The following is a 19,729-nucleotide window of genomic DNA, read 5'->3' as shown; positions in this document are numbered from 1 at the left end:
GACGTCGCCCATGCGCTGTTACAGAAGAAGAAGATTCAGTTGATTGCTCGCACGATTGAACTACTTGCGAGCCTGAACAAAGTGCCTGCACCACTGGCTCTGAGAGTTGAACTTCGCGTAGTACGACTCTTCGCCCTAAATATGAGCTAGGTCACGCATTATGCATACTCCATCATAGGGTTAAATGAGGCGTTTGGATCCCCGAGATCGAACACGTTAATCCTTTCTGGCTAGAGTGTGTAGGTCCGACTGCATGCCATCGCGCACTGCTCTGGAGTCAGCTCTGGAGTCAGCCCTGACATCTCGCTGACATCTCGGCTAGGTCCTCTAACATCTTGCAAGCTTGACAGTAAGTTTGAAGGGTAATCTACGTCCGGAGTCACAATAGGGCTCGACTCCTCATAATTACCCTGCGACATTAGAAGCGAAAAAACCGAGTATTTCCAATGGAGGAGTAAGGCGAGGTGATTGGGGGGACCGATTAATTCATTCAGCCTTGGTCGTATGGGATATCCTTTGCTTGCTTACCCATGGACTTAGGCTTGGTACATACCACTTATGGAGAAAAACATCTGTATACGCCTCATGACCCATCCACTGTTTACTATTAATACGCGAAAATCGACGCACGAATACATTCCGCAAAGTAGTAAAGAAGATTCATCGTGTTGGTTCCTACTCGACATCTGAATACTGTGCATGGATGTGTACGTGTTTTGTGACGTAACTGCACCCCGTGTTCAACCAATTCGGACGTAGGTCTGCCCCCGGGACGTGGCCAACGCACGGCTGCTCATCTGGCGCAGTTCCGTAGACACTCGAAAGAACTTGGTTACAAATCGGGCTCGGCAACATGCAGATTCACACAAGGACCAAGTTATTCAGGACGCAATGAGAAAAATGGGAAGGAAAGCCCAGAACCCTAAAATCAAGACAGACAGTAGTGAGACGAAATGGAAACACAGGGATACAATTACAATATTCTGGAATTCAGGCTGTTATCTAAGTAGGCCGGATCAAGCTGAGACCATGTGCAAACAAAAGAACAAATGAATTCGAGGAACAGTGAGATTAGGGGTAATGTGGCAAGGCACCACAACTCGGTTGTCAGAATCCGAATCCGGCGCCAGCTCTCATTTGGTGCAGTTCGCGGGCCTCATCTGCGAAGAGGAGCTCACTGAGATTCTGGTGGTTAGAGCGATTCAAGGACGCTTGGTACATCCTGTCGTGAAGAAATCTATGATACGACTCAGGGACATTGGCTTCCGGAGAAGCAGGAACGAGCTGTTGAAAGACCAGCTTCAAATTTTGATAGAACAGCTTGCAAGCCTCCCAATTGATCGTGGCAGCATTATCCCGGATGTCGCGGAACACCGGTAGAAGTCGTCGCAATCGGTAGTCTAGATGGTCTTTTAGCATGTAGTGCTAGAGAGGAGTCGTTGACAAACCTAACGGAGGAATTATTGCCGGGACTGTGTCGAGGGGTTCAGAAAGGCGTTGCAGTGCCTCGCGGAGCCCTTCCGAACCTCCGGCTGACTTTTCAGCACGGGCCCGAATAAAGTTAAACTTCCGAATGTATCCCCCACAAAGAGCGCGGGCGATGGCCTGAGAACTTGCAAGATTCCCTAGCTTTTCGCATTCCTACTCAAAAAAATATTAGAGGCTTCTCATACCACGAAGGCATTTGGAGGGGGAGGAGCAACTTACACATGCCAGAAGGTAGAACGATTGGAAGGCTTTCCGCCGAGCATCGTAGCGTTTATTCAGGCACTCTTCATTCACCCAGTCTTGTATCTGAATGCAGAACGACTCTTAGATTGTTTAGGGCTGAACGCATTAGCAAACTCTTCAATTACCTGTCCTACCAAGGGAGAGAACGGCATCGAGTCCAACGCTTCTGGATGATTCTGCCAGTCTATCAGCGATCTGACGGCGTGAGGCATGGTAAGGTTTTCCATGTTTTCCATTTCCTCCTCAAACAGAGCCTTTGCTAACCCAAGAAGGTCTATTCTGTCGAAGGTGTCCCCCTTGATTTTTCGTTGTTTTCCTGAAGATGTCGACCCAACACTCGACCCGGATGCAATTGTTGGGGTTTGCTGCTTCACAGGGGGGAGAGTTGTCGGTCTTTCCAGGGCATTTCGAATCTGCTCAATCTCCCGACGATTGCCAAATGACGGGCTGCCTGAGTACTCGTCCACAATTCTCAGGACCTCCGAGGTGAAGGAAACGTCAAGGAACCCCAACGATACCCATGTCTGCAAGAATTTCAGAACCCCGTCCTTGAGCTGCACTTGATCATCCCCACTTGGATCCCTCCATATTGTTTTCAAACTCCGCAATAACTCCCCGGAAGAAATGGCAGACCTATGCCCAACAATCAATATTTTATAATCCTCGATATTATGAGTTGCCACAACGTCCCGCACCAGGCTGGAGATCCCGAGGCCTCCTGGTACCGAGACAGGAGGCGAGTAGACAGAAACATGGCCAGAATAAGGTTCCACCGATAGGGAAGATAGCCCCGTCGACAGGGAAGATAGCTCCGTTGACGAGGAAGATGCCCTGTTCGACAGGAGAGATGGGCCCGTCAACAGGGAAGATGACTCCATCGACACGGGTGATGACCTCGTCGACACAGAACGTGGCCACGTTGGCAGGGGAGGATCGCGACTATATTTCCCTGAGGATGATGGCATCGGCAGGGAAGATGCCTCCCTCAATACAGAGGACGGCTCCATCAACACGGAAGACGGCCACGTCCGCAGGGAAGGAGCACGACTATATCCCCAAGTTGCTTCATTGCTAAGATCCACATCTTTTCGGACGTTGAACGGGGAGAGAAACTCGTGCGTCACATTCTTTGTTACTTCCTTCGTGCTTCTCACTATTTTAACAGCGCTATTAATCCAATCTTTTCCGGGAAACTTGATCCAATCATTCTTCTGGTCTAAATGACGCAGAACACCGATGCTAACTGCTTAATGGGTCCAATGGATGTTCTCGTACGAATGGAGCGAAGGACTCACCTGCAGCAAACCACCAGCAGTTGAAACTGCTCGCACGATATTCCGGGGAATGATCATGAATAATGCTGAACAACTGGGTGGAGTGGACGAGCTTGACGTTGTTGCAGCGGAGCATCATGATTGGGCTATCCTCAGGGCCCCGAATAGCGGGGGCATGATATGAGAACGTGATATTATCGCATGCCGCCGAGCCCTTCAGAATGATTCCGATAATCCCGCGTTCTTGCGTGCTCGGGACCCTCTCAGCCCGTGCCCACACGAAGGAGCCTGAACCTAGCCGGATGCTTAAAATGAGATAATCATGACCCCCCATCTTAATGATGTCATCAGCGAGATGAACTCCACCAGATATCGGTCTTCGACTTACGCCATTGCGGTGGTAACAAAAAACATCGGTCACTTCGCCATCCCTAAGAAACACCGACTCATCGTTGAGCGCTTGGTGAACGTCTGAAATTGCAATGGATGGAGGCTGTGTGGAGCTAGCCATGGCGTGGAAGATATCCTCTGTCATCACAAAGCCTCTGCGGCGTTCATTCACTTCGAGAAGCTTGGGTTTGTATTTTGGAGGAGCGATGGCCGATCTAGCAAATTCCCGGTTCACTCCGCATCATGAAGGAAGGGGCCTACGACTTACTCTAAACGTTCGACGATGTCACTGGAGGTAGTACGTCGAGAAGGGTCATGCACGAGGCAACTATGAAGCACCTCATGGAAAGGATCCGCAGAATCCCACACGAAGGGGTCCACATGTCTCGCAACTACCGATGGAATGTGGTAATCGTTTTGGATACCCTCGTAAGGGCGTTTGCCAAGGAGCATCTGAAATAGGCGAGATCTCAATTGCTAGTCGGTACATAGAAAGCGTGGAGTACCTGTGACGATGTACATCCGAAGGACCAGATGTCACCTTTCTGGCCGCACAGAAATCCGAGCTGCGCCATAACTTCTGGGGCAATGTATCTCAGGGGTGCAGAGCACGGGCCCTCCATTTTAAGGTTGACGGGATCATCATCTGTGATCGTGTACGAGGATTCGAAGCCGCTGATTCGGGGAACGGGACGCCTTTGGACGTCATAATCGATGTGCACGTTGCTCTGGGAGAAACTTTATTATGAGGTTTCGCAATGAGCGGTTCAAAGCACGCGAACCGGATTGAGATTCCCATGAACTATTCCCTTAGAATGAAGATATAAAAGCCCTCGAGAAACACCAAGAACCTAAGGGTGGGGTCGGGATAACTGGCACACACTGAGAGTGCCGATGGCAAAACCCACCAAGTCCCGACGATCCACATTGGCATTGATGCTGAGGTAGGCCATGATTTTCCCTCCCTCACACCTTGCGTGGACAGCTTTCGCGCGAAGCCAAGATTCATCTTCAAGCATCACCATCCATCCTTGGAATTCAGCAACGTTGACATGAGTTAGACCGCGAAGCATTTTCAATTGACGCTCTACGCGCTATTACGAAAAAAAATTCAGCAGCTCGCTGATGCCAACGAATCGACCGCAAACCTGAAAGAAATGACTCTCCACCTCCTTCGAGTCCTCCTCAAAAAGATCGACCTCGTGCAGGACTTCTATGAGAACATTGTTCTGGTCCAGCGCCTCGCCCTAACCATGACACTAGATGAGCGAAATCCAACCAAAGTGACCGCATCATTCTTACTGCATCACAATCGGAGGCTGGTGGGTCTGGGTTATGTCCCCGATCAAACGTGATCCTCCCCTCCAGATTGTGTGGGTCAGTGGTCGGGTTATGAGCCATAGTTGATCCAAAGGAATAAGCAATGTTTGGGGAGGTCCTTGTGTGCTGTAAGCTCTAGACTCATACTAAACTTATTTGGGAGGTCGAAGACCAATGGGAAAAACAGGTTCACCATGCTGCATAAGCAGCTTCCAGGAGAATGGTCCTACAGCCGTTTTCGGCTTAGTTGTCACGTGATCCGTTTTGATTCCGCCCTTGCTCGTTGCCCAAAAGCAGGGCTCAACAAAGAGTGCACCATGTCTCAGCAACCACATAAGCTAGTCACTTGCGGTTTGCTGCAAAACGTTTGTATATCTATTACGCCCGGACCTTTTTTAGCGATAACGATAATTTTTATTTTTCATGATTTTAGGTTTTACCCCTTTTACACGATTTTCTCGACAACGGCTGGATAGAATGGGCTGTAAATTGGGCAGAAATAAGTCTCAATGTGTCCCTCGGGACCTTTTTTTTCTTTAGTAAATACGTTGCGTTTTGAGTGTTTTATTACTCAAATGCTTTCTTTGGTAATGGAAATCCGTTGTACATAGTTTTCTCAATAACCACTGCGTGGAATACGATTAAACTTATGCCAAACACACTTAAGTAATATATCTTAGGATCCCCTTTTTTTCAAGTCAATCGGTTGCTTTTTCCGCTGGCATGAGCATGTATAACCGCGGGGAATGTGTAAATGATAAAAAAACGAAAATGCAACCGATTAACTTGAAAACAAAAAGGTCCCGAGATATATTGCTCAAGTGCTTTCTGCGTAAGTTTCGTTGTATTTCACGCAGTGGTTATTGAGAAAACTATGTACAATGGATTTCCATTACCAAAGAAAACGTTTGAGTAATAAAAAACTCAAAACGCAACGTATTTACTAAATAAAAAAAAGGTCCCGAGGGACACATTGAGACTTATTTCTGCCCAATTTACAGCCCATTCTATCCAGCCGTTGTCGAGAAAATCGTGTAAAAGGGGTAAAACTTAAAATCATGAAAAATAAAAATTATCGTTATCGCTAAAAAGGGTTCGGGCGTAATAGATATACAAACGTTTTGCAGCAAACCGCAAGTGACTAGCTTATGTGGTTGCTGAGATATGGTGCACTCTTTGTTGAGCCCTGCTTTTGGGCAACGAGCAAGGGCGGAATCAAAACGGATCACGTGACAACTAAGCCGAAAACGGCTGTAATTCAAGCTGATTATATTGATTTTGGATCGGCCATTTGCAATGCTTCCGAATCGAGCAGGGGCCCACTACTGACCTTACGAGATAAAGAATATGTTGTCCCCTCACACGCGGCACGGTATCCCCTCTTTTTCGCCTCACAAGAATGTCGCCCGACGAAGCGGAAATCTTACGACGAACCATCGTGCAGAAGCTAGAGCAAGTTGATGATCGGAACCTCGACGGAATAATCGCCATCGGAACAATTCTGCGTACCAAAAAACAAGGGTCATTTGGGGTGATATACAAGGGAGTCTACAACACGGCTCGTATCTCTTCGCGCGCGCTTCGCATTGCTGCTCATGCTTATGTCCTCCCCCGTATCCCTAGACCGAGGTTTGCATAAAGGCTTTCAAGGATATCGAGAATGATGTTTCGTCTCCTGAATTCCTTAGAGTAAGTTGGCCCAGACATGATGGGTATGTCACTGTTATTTACTCCCAACCCAAGCGACTAGTTCGCGAAGTAAAAGTGTGGTGTGAGTTGGCGCACACACACGTAGTTCAGCTTCACGGTTGGATATCGTACCTCGAAAGCAAGCAAAATCTATGTCCGAGCTTGGTGTCAAACTGGTGCGGTGAAGGGGACGTTAAAGCTTTTCTAAGGCGCTGTCCTGAAGCTGATCGCCGAGCCCTGGTACATGAATCTGACTTGCGCGTTATGAATCAATACTTATTTGCATGGGGGTGACATTCCAGGTTTACGGAATAGCTCGTGGTCTGGAGTATCTTCATTCGAAGGAGATAGTGCATGCCGACATGAAGCCTGTGAGTTATCCTTATGTTTCAAATGGAGATGATTCTCATGAATCCACATCCACCGCCAGCAAAACGTCGTCGTGAGTGATGAGAGAACGCCGCAGTTGTGTGATTTTGGACTTTCGTTTATTATATGGGACACGTCAACCCACATCAACCCGTCGAGCCTGGCTGGGACATTGCGATACATAGCGCCAGAAGTGTGCCACAAGGAGGAGCCCTTTCGAGACAAAAGAACTGATGTCTGGGCATTCGGATGTACAGCCATGGAGGTACGAATAACTTGACTGAATGCATGTTCAAGACTAGGGGCTGACAGCCATGCTTTAGATACTCCGCAATACGCGACCATATGGCACCATTAAAAACGAATTCGCCGTCCACGGAGCTATTGGAGGTTCTGCGCCGCCGTTTGCCCTTCCAGCGGCTCAGCCTATCGAGGAGATTTTTCTCCTTTGCCTCGAGCCTACTCCTGAGCACCGGATTAATATGCAAACGGTTACCGAACTCCTTGGGCAGAATCATTCCGGTGGTGGGCAAGCTGACAATTCCTCAGCGACACAATCTTTCAGTCATTCGCATCAATTCCTCAACACTGCAATTCTCAGCAGCACATGAGCCCTAGAAGAGCTTCTGCGCAATCTTAAACTGTGAATCGTGCGAGGAATATTTTGTCTGGGTTTTTTTGGTAATTTATTGGGGTTACGCATCGGAGAGTCTCAAGTATGATCCAAGGTGGCTTCAAGGGATGCAACCGATAATTAGAGCGAGGTCCGCCAAAGGAAGGGGGCTAAACTGCATGCACCGGCCAGAGGGATGGCAAAGAGTGGGTTACAGCACGACGTCTCGGAATGGAAGCGGCGACATGGGAGTAATGCGGCAATGGCGAGTTGTATATGTAGCGCAATATATCATTGCAAGTTTTACTGTAGTACCGAAAATGGAGGCCAATAAAAGCATTCATTAGCAATCCAGTAATCGGTGGCTGGCGCAAGCTTGCACAATCTCGATCCCCTCGCCCCGCAGTATATCTTAGTAGCACTTGGTTGCCGATAAATGCCCGCGCTGGAAGTGTAACAGAAGCTGCGCTGGTCATCGCCCTATATCATGGAATGTGGTTACTTAGGCAAACAAGGCAATCTGGACGTTGTCGATATTTCACGCATAAGAATAAAATCCCCCTCGACCTTTGGAAATTAGCCAGAGGCCTGCACAGAGTACAGAAAGACACAGGGTGGGACACGGGTGAATGGACATCAGAAACGAAATGCACCGTTCCAGGCCGCTTTGATATTCGAGCACGGTCTCAGAAACATTGTTTAAACCGCGAGCCGAGGAAGATGGAGGAGTATGTGGGATACGACAGGACCAGGACTGACGTAGGTCTGGTGATACCAGGTAGGTTCTTGGACAATAGGATACTTTCCTGCCTCCATCTCGAGCGCAGCCTTAACGCCTGGCATCCAGCAAAGCAAATAAGTGGTACATGTAAGAGAAGCTCGAGAGACCACAGAATGAGGTGATATCCCGAGGAAAACGTTGTCGTAAGTAGTGAGAATATCGCAGTTGCGCACCATCCATTTCATGGGATGCATCGACAAGCTTGTATGGGGTGTTTAGGACTGAGAGACCCTTTCACAATGGAGGAGCGGGAATGTGCAGACATAAGAGGGATGACCGAATATGATAAACTACTGAGTTCAGATGCCGTCAATACAGAGCGGGGAGGCAACTGAACTAGCAGCAATGAACACTGATTACTTATTGCAGCAGGGGCCTTGGAAAGGGTACGCCTGCCAGCGAAGTTGGTGATATTTTACCTGAGGGCTAGTGAGTCCTTTTCTAGGAGACGCCTCGTTGCTGTATCCACATGCAGCAGCCATAAATTAGCCTAAAATTTCGAGTGGGCATTACCGACTCGTCTGCGTTCTCGTTTGCATTTGACACTGAGATCGATACGGGGCTTCACAATAAGCGAGACACCTTAGTAGCATTCCTCGCGACCGGTATAGTTAGTTCTGGCACTGAGCCGGGTTTCATCTTAAATAGACGAATAAATTCGGCCATCGAGCCATCCATCAGCGGTCACCTGACCACTACCGCCTCAAAGAGATAAACACCAACTGGGATGTTGATCTGAGCCAGCACTTCACCCTAAGTATAACGCCAGACGAGGAAAATCCAACTGAGCCAATCACGTATTATGCTTATCGAGATTCAATTTAATCCGGGTCCCGGTCGGTCATGCAGTTGTGCAAGCGAAGCTTCTTGAGCCTGCTGAGGTCACTAACTTAGCTTGGTCCTGGTGCCATTCGAGCTATACTTCTTCGGTCACAAAAAGTCGCCCAATCTATTCTTCGTCAACACACCCGTTTTTTTTTCGCGGCATGGTTATTCGTTCAAACCGGTGGCCAATGAGCGAAATTGCAAAGTTGTCAACACCAACGATGGCATGCCTGCCTCTTTTCCAAACCACGATCGCTAGCCTCATTTTTTTTCCCTCCTTTCGCACTCTCCTTCTGACCATGTCGAGCTGCACCCTTCCAACCAAAACTTGGCCGGTAATTCGCCCCCTCAGCTGATTGCCCGAAAGTCATCTCACCAAGCGGGTTGTTTGCACACAACTACGTACTCGCCCATAGACCTATCCTATCTCTTGTCAAATTTTTTGCACTACCATTTCTATTGTTTCTGCCGCTCCGTAGCGGGTCTTGCAAACAAATTCTTGCGAAACTTTAATAGCAAATCCTATTGAGTGGTCCCTAGAACTTCATTTCTCCTTCCCTCTAATCCACCAACTGAAGCTACGTCCCTTGAATAAAGCCACCCGTATTGGGGGAGTTTGACCGTTTTACTATGAGAAGAACACGCTCCAAACCCGCCCGTTCTCGTTCCTCCCTTCACCGATACTCCGTGCCTTCACCAATGTGATTCGATTTTGTTTCCTTTCGCCTGAGCTCACCGACCCCGCAAGCGTCTGTGCACTCCTGCTTCGCGTGATTTACTTTGCTTCGCTTCCACTCTGCACCTCAAAGTTTGCTTTATCTTTGGCTCATCATTACGGTGTTCCACCGGAAAGGCGCGGACGGGTGACGTCTAAAATATTGACACTCGAGCGAGAAACAGTGGGGCGCACACAACTAGTGATCAAGAGCCCAAAGCTGTGTTGCCACGTACGGTTTGTGTGGATAACATCCGGCGCCGTCCGTACATCTTGAAAACTCGTTTGGGAAGGCCCAAACCAATAGCAGAAGATGCGCTTGCAATAGCTCATTATGTCATCTACTTGAGAGGTCAATCATAGACAGGATTCACGTCGTGTGTTGATTATACTTACAATGATAAGATGACGCATCTCTGCCAAGATATTGACATCCGTTAGCTGTGGTTGGGGCTAATGCATCTATCTTCTCAGCTATACAACGTTGGGTTGACCATACGTAGTACTTAGATTTCGGCGGCATTGGATCGACTTCCTGAAGCATGGGCAAAGGGTGACGGATTTTTTTACTGTGAATATGCATTTCCAAATCAGGCAAGAAACAAGCCTTACCAAATGAAGGTGGGCTATTCTTTGCACGCGCAGTTACACCAGCATTGATCCACTCCACCACCTTTGGCTTTTGCTTTGTCTCCGCCCCTTGCGTCCCATAGATCGAAGTTCATGGAGCCCGTCGATAAATCCTGGCAACAAGAGCTTAAGGAGAGGATGCTGCGAATTGACCCTCGGAACCTTGATGGGGTAATTGACACAGACCTCGGGCGTCTCGGGGTGTTTGGGGCTTATGCGAAAATATATAAGGGAATCTACAACAACGTTCGTGTCTCGCGGGTACTCGGAATCATTAAGCTACCTTCCCTCATATCTTTCCAGCGCGAGGTTTGCATAAAGGTTTTCGGCAGATTCAGTAATGACATGTTCTTTGAGGTAAGCTGACTCAGACATGATGGGTATTCCATACCCGTTCACTCTCGATCCAAGCGCTTGATTCGTGAGATGAGGGTGTGGTCCCAGTTGACGCATGCACACATAGTTCAGCTTTATGGCTGGATATCATATATCAAGGAAGATTTTCAACCGAGCTTGGTGTCAAACTGGTGTGGCGGAGGGAATGTTCAGGAATTTTTACACCAACATCCTGATGCCGATCGCCGGGCCTTGGTGAATCCAATTCTGCGTCATGTTCATCGCCACTCATCTGTTGACACCCTAGATTTGCGGAATTGCTCATGGCGTAGAGTATCTTCATTCAGAGGATGTAGTGCATGGCAATATCAGACCCGTGAATTATTTTCATTTTACATGTTAGTGCAATCAGCCCTTCTTATGGGACCATTTCCATCGTCAGGAGAACATCGTCATGAATGGGGAAATACCGCAGTTGTGCGGTTTTGGGCTATCGTTTATTCTATGGGACAGGTCAACGTGGCCCGATTCGGTGGCCGGAACGACGAGATACATAGCGCCGGAGGTTTTTTTTGATGAAGTTCGAAACAAGGACAAGGAAAGTGATGTGTGGGGATTTGGATGTACAGCCATGAAGGTATGAGTGCATATGTGTTAAGTAGGAGCTGACAGTTATTAGTACACAGATACTTCGCAACGAGCAACCATACTCCACCATGACCGATTCTCGCGTCATACACGCTCTTCAGAATTCCGAGCCACCATTTACCCCTCCTTCAACACAGATTGAGAAAACTCTCGCCCCCTGCCTTGAATTTAACCCTATGAATCGAATCGATATGGGGACCGTTATCGTATCTCTCAATGATTGATCGGAACTGCACGCTGTGAGCGCCCTATTTGTCGCATATATGATTTATAGCTTAAGGAATGTAACCTACAATAATTTTTAGAGGGGGACTTCTCGAAGGAAGGGATCAAAACTCAGGTACCGAACCAGACAATGAAGAGTGGGCTTGCAGGCGCGCGCGCAGCTCTGCACCGCCCTCTCCTATGATCGTGGAATGTATGGTTTGAGACGAAAAGTTTCTGCACCCCTTTCCAACAAAACTATAGTGACATGACAACTGAACTCCATGCTCAAAATGTCGCAGAAATAAATCCCTATCAATTTCTAAAAACCAAGAGGGAACCAGTTTTCTGTCAAAAAGGCAATCAAGCTGGGATGTGACCCGAGGGATTGGCGATCTCATTGAACGAAATAAATTCCGGGTCCTGAGTAATCTCGGGGCATCGCACATTGTCTAGTCCCTTTGTCTTGGGACTGCTTGAACAGCCAGAGAGTTATCCTGTCCAACTTCGTTACCTCCCACTAGCAGTTTTAATCCATTTGCGGTTCGTCTTCCCGCACGATTGCTAGTATTACACTAGACATTGATTACAAAATCATGATGTGTTGTACTTATAGCACGTAGTGCTCCATGAGAGCTGAGTACACTCGAGCCTGAGGACCAAAAGAGGAAGGGAATGGGGATACTAAACGATTTCGTTGATGTCCACAACAATTGGGGCTTTCATCTGGCCCTGGAGCAGAAATCGAGTCCCATCCCTGCTGGACGAAGGTCGGTAGGAGTACGTCAGATCATCTGGCACTCGATCGCCATACCAGCTGACTCCGCTCTTGGTGTTGTCCTGGATTGGTTGATAGTTTCCTGGGACTGCGAGCTCCCGCTTACCATTAAACCATATTCCGGACGTCATCCAAACCGATTGCAACAGTGGAGTTCTGCCTGTTGAAAATGAACGGACATCGTTGTGCATGACCTCCCTCATGCTCGGTAAGAGGTCATAGAATGGGCGTTTGATCCAACACTCGTCCGCGTTAAGCCCTGAGCCTGTCTCAGAGTGTTGTACATCCATAGTATCATCTCCCAAAGGAAGCGCAGGTCCGGTGGACACGGGATACGGGACGGAATATGGACAAGGGGGAGCGGTGCCGGGATTGAGAATCCAATACTCTAAAGCAGTAACATGATAACGTGCAATGAACTCGCGTGACTCTGTTGACCAGGCGCAGGCGCTAATCCCATCGAAAGCACCAATATATCGTGCCCCTGGAGAGAAACCGATCGTACGGCGGTGGGGGATGGCTAACTTGGAATCGGGTTGGGAGGATGGTGTGGAGGTGTCAGAAGGGGGAGAGGCGAGAGGTTGAACAGACAAGTCATCCGAAACATATAGGAGTGACATGTAGTCGTACCAATTCTTCCCAAGATCCTGCTGAACTCGTGCTATTAACGATCCATTGTCTGACACTGCAGTGACAGGTGGACAGCGCCCACTGGGGAGGGTGCCAAGCCTCATGGCACGTACATCACGGCCGAAAATGGTGATATTCCCCTCACTATCCTCTGTAGCGATTCGGTGGTTGCCATGGATGAACTCGACCCAAATTAGAAGACGAGGTGGATCGCATTCAAACCGCGTGATCGTGCGCTGCTGGTCGATGTCGGCAATCTCGATGATACCACTACCAAAGGCAAGTGCAATGTGGTGACCGTCGAGAGAGAGCGCAGCGCAGGTCACAACACCATTCCGAACATCAGGTTCATGCAACTCAGCTTCATACTTTATCCGTTCATTATCCCACACACCCATCTCTGGCAATGGACTTAGCTTCGCCTCCATGAGCCCTCGAGCACTGAGAGTTTTGTCGCTTAACGGGATCGTGCGACCAGAGAACTCGCCAGAAATACTGAAGATGCGGACGGGGTCAGAAAAATGACCATACAATTTGTAAAGGGGTGATGAGCGCGGAGCGAAAGGAAGGAGCGATCGATAGAGATGCCAGGGAGAGAATCGGACTCTGAAATGATTTGCCTTTTCAACTTCTTTCAGAAGTTCAGTTGAAATGTGATTCTGCAGAAGCAATGTCATATCGCGTTGCGAAAATGCACCTATTAGACAGTCTTACTCACAGTACTGGGCAGAAACAATTCACTCGGCGCTTCAGTTCCAACACCCGACAACACAATGAACGCAAGAAAGTTTTGTGTAAGGAAGTCGTTAAACTCTTTCTGCAACTCATTGGGTTGCTGTGAAAAGAGTTGAGAGGGGTTCAGGTGGAGGAGTAAGTTGTTGATCCCATAACTGACAAGCCGTGGACGGTCACGTCTCTTCCTCAAAAAATTATCCCATTTGTTTTGGTCTCCCAGAGGAGGATTAGTGGGTATCCCAAACACACCCTGCTTACAGCCGTCGTTAAAAGATCGAAGCAGCGGTAATCCAAGGAAATACCCCTTCGGATCATTTACAAAGAACACTTTGTCAAGTTCATTTCCAATTGGGTTAGCAGTAATAAATTCGTTCGCCGTCGCGTGATAGAATTTGGGGCTCTCCGAGGAAAAGTCGACTATTGAACTGATTGGCTCCAATACTGCATGCGCCTCGAGCTCGGTAATCTCCATCATTTGCCACATGTCTTGCGCGCTGAGTGACTCGTGTGCTATAATGATTGACCCAACAACGTCACGATACTTCTTGGCTATCTCTGGGGGAACCCCAGATGTATCGTCATGAAAGTACGCACGTCGGAGAATGCGCAAGTACTCCCAGTTGACATCAACTGGGGCATCAACGAGATTGCAATGGTATTTGAACTCGGCTTCGAGTGTTGCACCACGACGAGTTCGAAAGCACACATCCCGAATTCGGATCGAGGCAATAATGGGCAGTTCACGACAAGCGGAAGCAAAGGAGTCGAGTTCTGCTTCCGATGGCTTCCACTTGGACTTTTTGATGCGATCTTCGAGCCCTTCCTCCACCATGTGACGAACCGCAAAGAAAGTTTCACTCTTTGCGATCTTATCCACATCTTCGGATGTAATGGGATGGCCCAGATCGAGAGCTTCAGTCCAAGCCGAAATGATTTCTGGTTCCGGCCGAGAACTGACAAGTATGGCAAATGGGGCTGGCAGCTCATGAAGTGCAAGTACTAGTTTCATCAGTGCCTCGAGTGCCTCTTGGTTTCCACACTCATCTAACCCATCCAAAATAATGAAGAAACGATCGCCGCTGGAGGATAGTAACTCCTTGAGATCACTCATCGGCTCGATGATTAGAACCTTTATCTGTTCTTTCAGAGGGAGTTTATGAATGAATTCAAGGTCTGCACGCTTCAGGCGTTTGATGAGCGATATCTCGAAGGCACTGTTGAAGCGTGCAAGCTGACGGGCAAGTGTAGACGGAAACCCCTCGATAGAACCCAGCCCGGATTCCTTTTGGTTCTTGTCCCAAAAAAAAGATGCCGCCAGGGCACCCCCTTCCTCAAGAACGGATGCGATGCTTAAACATATCGCGGTCTTCCCAGTACCCGGTGAGCCACGTAGCCAGACAAATCGGTTCTTGGCTTCACGCAAGTGTTTGAGAATGGATTCTTGCATCTTCTCTCGAGTCCCCTGGTGGCACTTCGACTTGCTTGTCACGTAAGTGTGCTCAGCAGCGACACGCCCAAGCTTATCGAGTCGGGCTACAAGTACGGTTAATAAGGTCTCTAACAACATGCACAAAGTGACATACATTGAGTTGATAACTCGATCGTGTGGAGAAGTGTCAAAAGCACCGTCCCCGCCTGTCGAAATGTCCAATCAGCTAGGAAATCGCCTTGCGTGTAGTCGGAGACGAACAGAGAATGAGGCAATAGCCTTGCTGATGCACGCCCTCACATCACTTATATTCTGAGTGATGTCTGCGGCTGATAGTATTTTCCGTGGGAGGTTTTGACTCTTGAGTGATTTGATCTGCCCAAGCTGTTTCTCCAAGTCCCTGTCGTGGGTTATTGAGATAAAGTGAACGATTGACAAAGATTATGCACGTACGAATGTAGTTCCTTGACTAGAAATGCAACTTCAGGAGGGATCTCGCCCTCCCACAGTTGGAGCGGACGAAAGATGGCGGTGTAGGCCTTTTGGATGTCGTCATTTAGATCTCTGAGATTCTCCTCATTTCCGTTAACACTCTACACGTAGATGGGATGAACGTGAGCTGACATGACGGATTTCAAATTCAAAACTAGACTCCAACCTCGTAAACTTGAAGTAGTCCCAGAAGCAGATCCGGGATCTTATCAAGACACGGAATAGGATGGAACTTGAGACCGAAGGACGCAGCCTGGAGAACACTACGTGAAACGCTGATGAACTTTTTCTTCACATCACCGGCTGAAGCCGAGGAAGGCGTCATCGACTCCAACAAAGAGTCATCTAATTCCACACCCACGCGTTTTAGTTGTGCCCGAAAGTCCGCAGGATTACCGGAGGCCGCGTTTGTGCCGGGCGTCGCATGAGGAATATTAATTTCGGTATCAGAGGTAGGAAGGGATGAAGATGGCCGCGATTCATCGGGGGTAGCGGGAATGGGTTGGTCTAGGTGGGACACACCCGACTTGTTGGCCTGATTAGGATCGGGGCTTGGGCTTCTCCGAAGGAGCCTAGAGATACTGCTTCGGAAGGAGGATCCTTTTTTTGATTTTCTGGCGCCGCTGCCAATAGAAGACGGAGTTGGTGCGGAGGTAATAGGAGGCTCGAGAAGAAATTCCGCGGATCTGTCATGATCTCTACAAGTCGTTCCATCGCTCAAAGAAGGGGGAGCGGTGATCTTGATCCCGGGATTTGGGGAGGCGGAGGCCCGCGAAGAATCATTGGGGTACCCAGAAGAGCGTTCCTGCCTAGAAAATGGCGACAAAAGCCTGGATGGTCCAGATTTGCCGAACATCGTGCGAGTGCAACTGGCGATCACGCTAGAGCGAACGTTTGGCGGATCGCTCGGCCTCACATGACAATAGCTGAAAATGGCTTTGTCACGCAAAAGGCAACAATGAATTGGCAGCACAAGTACTTGCCAAAAGTATAACCATTCGAGTCTTACCATGTTTAGAAACTGCTCTCTATGTACGATTGTTTACATGAGGTGGCGATGCCCTTGCGATCGACAATTGAGGGGCGGCAAGGGTGTGCCAAACATACAATACGTTGCCGTTGTGGCACATCATTTAGTTTCACCGCGATTTGTATGGAGAATACAAGCGCTGGTAAACGGTCAATCGTGATTATTGGGTAAGTGATGGCCAGTGGCGAGAACCACTTACACTGGCTCGCAACTTGATCTCCTGCGCCGACACATGCATCATAGCGGGGGCATCATAGGTACATCGATAGCATACTACCTGTCTTGCCATCCAAACGTTCGTGCATCAGTTCCACTCAAAGATGACGATTTCCTGGAAGACATGCCTGCATACCAATTTATCTCGTTTTACTAGATAGGAAATACTGCAATTCATCTTATCGAAGCATCATCGATCGCGGCTGGAGCGTCAGGAAAAGGCGGTGGCTTTATTGCTAAGGATTGGCACGCTGAGCCAACTGCTTCGTTGGGTGAACTCTCTTTTCGACTACACGAGGAGCTTGCCGATGAACATAATGGGCAAGAGAAATGGGGTTACCGAAAGCTTACTACCTTGGGTATAGACAGAATCATTGGGAAAGAGCAGGAGGATGGTGGGAGCAGGAGAGTCGCAGTGAATGGACTTGAGGTTGAGTGGCTTAAGGATGCCGATAGCCTCGTCCTTGGTGGAGAGCATAGTACCGCCCAAGTTCACCCTCTCCTAATGTCTGAGTCTTTGATCGAATTAGCGATGGAGACGGGACGAGTCAAAGTGACCATGGGGGAAGTGAACAGTATCGAATCTAGCAGCCTGCATCAGCAAACCTGGATGCAGAGGCCTGAGAGCTCATAGAGCTCATAGAGCTCTCAGAGCTTCAGTACTTTGAAATTGCAGGTCCCCTTCTCTGAGAGCTCCGAAAAGTAGTCAAAGCTCTAAAAAGTAGTCAAAGCTCTGAGAGCTCATAGAGCTATATTTGCACACAGGGGACTATTATCTATATGAGCTCCCTGAGTGTTTAATTTACCTGATATTAAAATTAAAATTTAAAAGCATTGACTATGGCATCATGTGACTAGCCATAGCCAAGTCCCTACCATACAAGGGACTGAACAAACTCAGCTTCACTTTCAGCACCAATGCGGCACCAGACACCAAGGGTATGTAGCCCAATCAATATATAAGCCAAATTTAGGGATATAAATGCAGTTAATCTGAAATTACTTAGGGAAAATGCGGGAAAATGAGTGGGGGGGAAATGGGGGGGGAATTGAGGGGGGGAATGGGGGGATGAGGGAGAAAATGAGGGGAAAATTAAAGGGGGGAATGGGGGGAAAATGAGGGGGGAAATGAGGGGGGAAATGAGGGGGGAAATGAGGGGGGAAATGGAGGGGGGAATGGGGTGACATTTGGAGGGGAAATGAGGAGGGAATTGGGGGGAATGAGGGAGGAAATGGGGGGAAAATGGAGGGGGGGAATGGGGTGAAATTTGGAGGGGGGAATGAGGGGGGAATGAGGGAGGAAATGGAGGGGGAATGAGGGGAAATTTGAAGGGGGAAATTTGGAGGGGAGAATGGGGGGAATGGGGGGAAAATTGAGGAGGGAATTGAGGGGAAAATTGAGGGGAAAATTGAGGGGGGAATGAGGGGAAATTTGGAGGAGGGAATGGGGGGGGGAATGAGGGGGAATTTGAAGGGGGGAATAGGGGAGAAATGGGGGGGAAATTGAGGTGGGAATTGGGGGGGGGAATGAGGGGGAATTTGAAGGGGGAAATTGGGAGGGGGGAATGGGGGGGAATGAGGGGGAAATCGAAGGGGGGGATGGGGGGGAAATTGAGGGGGGGGGGATGAAGGGGAACTGGGGGTTTCTAAAAACTTGAAAAAAAGTCAGGGAAAATTAAGGAAATTTCAGAAAATGGGGGACTTTCTAAAAAAGGAGAATGTCCAAAAAATCAGGGGAAAATTCAGAAATTTTGGGATAAGTTAGGGAGAGATATTTCAGGAAATTAGGAATAATTGGAAAAAAAATTAATTCACTTTTTTGATAATTCAATGTGCATTGGAAAGTGCCAAAGTGGGGCAATGTAGCAATGTATGTTTCAGTGTTAGAAAAGTCTCCCACCATGTTTTGGTGAGTGTCAGGGCACAGCTCCTCACCATTCCACAATCCCACATGCATGCAGACCCATGGGAAAGTTCTGGGCAAGTTACTCACCCAGAAACCATCACAGCCACAACTGTGGGAACTTTCTGGGTGAGCAGCTCGTTCCCACAGGGGGGTGCCATTTATGGAAAGTCAACAAAGAGCTGAAAACTGTATAGTTCCTGGCTCCCATTTGTAGAGGAGGTTGAGAAGGTTTAGCCCCCTCAGTGAGTTTGAGGATCTCGGACTGGGACTAGATACCCCAGCGACTAGGAGGATCCCCCTGTGTCAGGGCCCGGCCTCGGACTCGGAGGCTCCCTGACCTCAACCCCCATCTGGCCTGTCCTCACACTATGCGGGGCATGAGATGTATAGTAAAAGAAAGGGAATATATACACTTGCCTATGCGGGGCATGAGATGAGAAGAAGGGTAAAGGTCTCATCTCCCCGCATGGTTGCTATATAAAGGAATGGGTCACATGCCCACAACTATACAGCTCTTAGAGTTGTGTAGTGTGACCCGGAGGGAACATCCAGGTGGCAGTGCCAAGCGTGGGAACGTTCTGGGCGAGTTGCTCGCCCAGAACTGTGGCTGTGACCCGTGGGAACATAGTTCCCGCGCTATCCCGTGCGCGCATGTACACAACACACAAAGGCAACAACAAGGCAACAGTCAAAGAATAAAAAGGGGGTAAAGTAGGTGGGGAGTCCGGGGCACCCCTAAGGCAGGGTGCTGAACCCTGACACCCTGGGCCCGTCACAGAACAAGGGCTGGGCCCTGACAGTGAGCCAAATAACCATGGCTTTTTGACCATGGGAAATTTGGTGTCAAAGGCTTGGATGATATCTGAAGACATCAGCTTTTTGTTTGCTTTATTGGGTGGTATTTTCAATTTACTTCATTTGGAACACTTTGTTAAAACTGATTTATACCCTACATAACATGCATGGTTACATTGCCACACTTTGGTGC

At 48.6% G+C, this 19,729-nt stretch overlaps 7 protein-coding genes across 7 annotated transcripts; 3 read left to right on the top strand and 4 right to left on the bottom strand.

Annotated features, from left to right (window-relative positions):
- Positions 1-981: 981 nt before the first annotated feature.
- EI90DRAFT_955045 (uncharacterized protein) lies at positions 982-2,077 on the bottom strand. Its single transcript, XM_039068281.1, has 5 exons — positions 1,996-2,077; positions 1,857-1,926; positions 1,708-1,794; positions 1,449-1,641; positions 982-1,400 (listed from the first exon to the last, which is right to left on the bottom strand). The coding sequence occupies exons 2-5, from the start codon at positions 1,881-1,883 to the stop codon at positions 1,108-1,110; spliced, it is 600 nt and encodes a 199-aa protein (XP_038916251.1). The 5' UTR covers positions 1,884-1,926; positions 1,996-2,077; the 3' UTR covers positions 982-1,107.
- Positions 2,078-3,743: 1,666 nt separating this feature from the next.
- Positions 3,744-4,950, bottom strand: EI90DRAFT_3056751 (kinase-like domain-containing protein). The gene is made up of 5 exons (XM_039060249.1): positions 4,698-4,950; positions 4,544-4,642; positions 4,304-4,489; positions 4,178-4,246; positions 3,744-4,123 (listed from the first exon to the last, which is right to left on the bottom strand). Exons 1-5 carry the CDS (start codon positions 4,794-4,796, stop codon positions 3,866-3,868), a joined length of 711 nt encoding a protein of 236 aa, XP_038916250.1. The 5' UTR covers positions 4,797-4,950; the 3' UTR covers positions 3,744-3,865.
- A 1,069-nt stretch (positions 4,951-6,019) lies between these two features.
- EI90DRAFT_3056748 (kinase-like domain-containing protein) lies at positions 6,020-7,669 on the top strand. The gene is made up of 6 exons (XM_039060248.1): positions 6,020-6,273; positions 6,339-6,404; positions 6,459-6,644; positions 6,707-6,775; positions 6,835-7,038; positions 7,097-7,669. The coding sequence occupies exons 1-6, from the start codon at positions 6,115-6,117 to the stop codon at positions 7,382-7,384; spliced, it is 972 nt and encodes a 323-aa protein (XP_038916249.1). The 5' UTR covers positions 6,020-6,114; the 3' UTR covers positions 7,385-7,669.
- A 1,299-nt stretch (positions 7,670-8,968) lies between these two features.
- EI90DRAFT_3056743 (uncharacterized protein) lies at positions 8,969-9,438 on the top strand. The gene has a single exon (XM_039060247.1). It carries the CDS (start codon positions 9,154-9,156, stop codon positions 9,346-9,348), a length of 195 nt encoding a protein of 64 aa, XP_038916248.1. The 5' UTR covers positions 8,969-9,153; the 3' UTR covers positions 9,349-9,438.
- Positions 9,439-10,757: 1,319 nt separating this feature from the next.
- Positions 10,758-11,316, top strand: EI90DRAFT_2919510 (kinase-like domain-containing protein; the record flags this gene model as incomplete). Its single annotated transcript, XM_039054710.1, has 3 exons — positions 10,758-10,928; positions 10,981-11,049; positions 11,116-11,316. Coding segments are annotated over 3 exons (441 nt in total), but the record flags the coding sequence as incomplete, so codon positions are not given.
- A 3,613-nt stretch (positions 11,317-14,929) lies between these two features.
- On the bottom strand, positions 14,930-15,145 carry EI90DRAFT_2850437 (uncharacterized protein; the record flags this gene model as incomplete). The annotated part of the gene is made up of 1 exon (XM_039053744.1): positions 14,930-15,145. A coding segment is annotated over one exon (216 nt), but the record flags the coding sequence as incomplete, so codon positions are not given.
- Positions 15,146-15,816: 671 nt separating this feature from the next.
- On the bottom strand, positions 15,817-16,554 carry EI90DRAFT_3056736 (uncharacterized protein). Its single transcript, XM_039060246.1, has 2 exons — positions 15,951-16,554; positions 15,817-15,892 (listed from the first exon to the last, which is right to left on the bottom strand). The coding sequence occupies exons 1-2, from the start codon at positions 16,443-16,445 to the stop codon at positions 15,881-15,883; spliced, it is 507 nt and encodes a 168-aa protein (XP_038916245.1). The 5' UTR covers positions 16,446-16,554; the 3' UTR covers positions 15,817-15,880.
- Positions 16,555-19,729: the final 3,175 nt, after the last annotated feature.

Source organism: Cantharellus anzutake, assembly GCF_015039405.1.
Source record: "Cantharellus anzutake strain C23 chromosome Unknown EI90scaffold_22, whole genome shotgun sequence".
Taxonomy (NCBI): domain Eukaryota; kingdom Fungi; phylum Basidiomycota; class Agaricomycetes; order Cantharellales; family Hydnaceae; genus Cantharellus; species Cantharellus anzutake.
This window is presented reverse-complemented; position numbering and strand designations above follow the sequence as displayed.

Bases quoted from the DNA above. Each gene is read 5' to 3' on its own strand.
- EI90DRAFT_3056748 (XM_039060248.1), top strand. From the start codon at position 6,115: ATGTCGCCCGACGAAGCGGAAATCTTACGACGAACCATCGTGCAGAAG. The intron at 6,405-6,458 runs GTAAGTTGGCCC...TCCCAACCCAAG, and splicing joins CGTCTCCTGAATTCCTTAGA to CGACTAGTTCGCGAAGTAAA. The intron at 7,039-7,096 runs GTACGAATAACT...GCCATGCTTTAG, and splicing joins TCGGATGTACAGCCATGGAG to ATACTCCGCAATACGCGACC.
- EI90DRAFT_955045 (XM_039068281.1), bottom strand. From the start codon at position 1,883: ATGCCGTTCTCTCCCTTGGTAGGACAG. The intron at 1,642-1,707 runs GTAAGTTGCTCC...TTTTTTGAGTAG, and splicing joins CGTTCTACCTTCTGGCATGT to GAATGCGAAAAGCTAGGGAA. The intron at 1,401-1,448 runs GTTTGTCAACGA...AAGACCATCTAG, and splicing joins GGCAATAATTCCTCCGTTAG to ACTACCGATTGCGACGACTT.
- EI90DRAFT_3056743 (XM_039060247.1), top strand. From the start codon at position 9,154: ATGGTTATTCGTTCAAACCGGTGGCCAATGAGCGAAATTGCAAAGTTG.
- EI90DRAFT_3056736 (XM_039060246.1), bottom strand. From the start codon at position 16,445: ATGTTCGGCAAATCTGGACCATCCAGGCTTTTGTCGCCATTTTCTAGG.
- EI90DRAFT_3056751 (XM_039060249.1), bottom strand. From the start codon at position 4,796: ATGGCTCATAACCCGACCACTGACCCACACAATCTGGAGGGGAGGATC. The intron at 4,490-4,543 runs GTTTGCGGTCGA...TTTTCGTAATAG, and splicing joins TGGAGAGTCATTTCTTTCAG to CGCGTAGAGCGTCAATTGAA. The intron at 4,124-4,177 runs GTTCGCGTGCTT...AGTTTCTCCCAG, and splicing joins TTCATGGGAATCTCAATCCG to AGCAACGTGCACATCGATTA.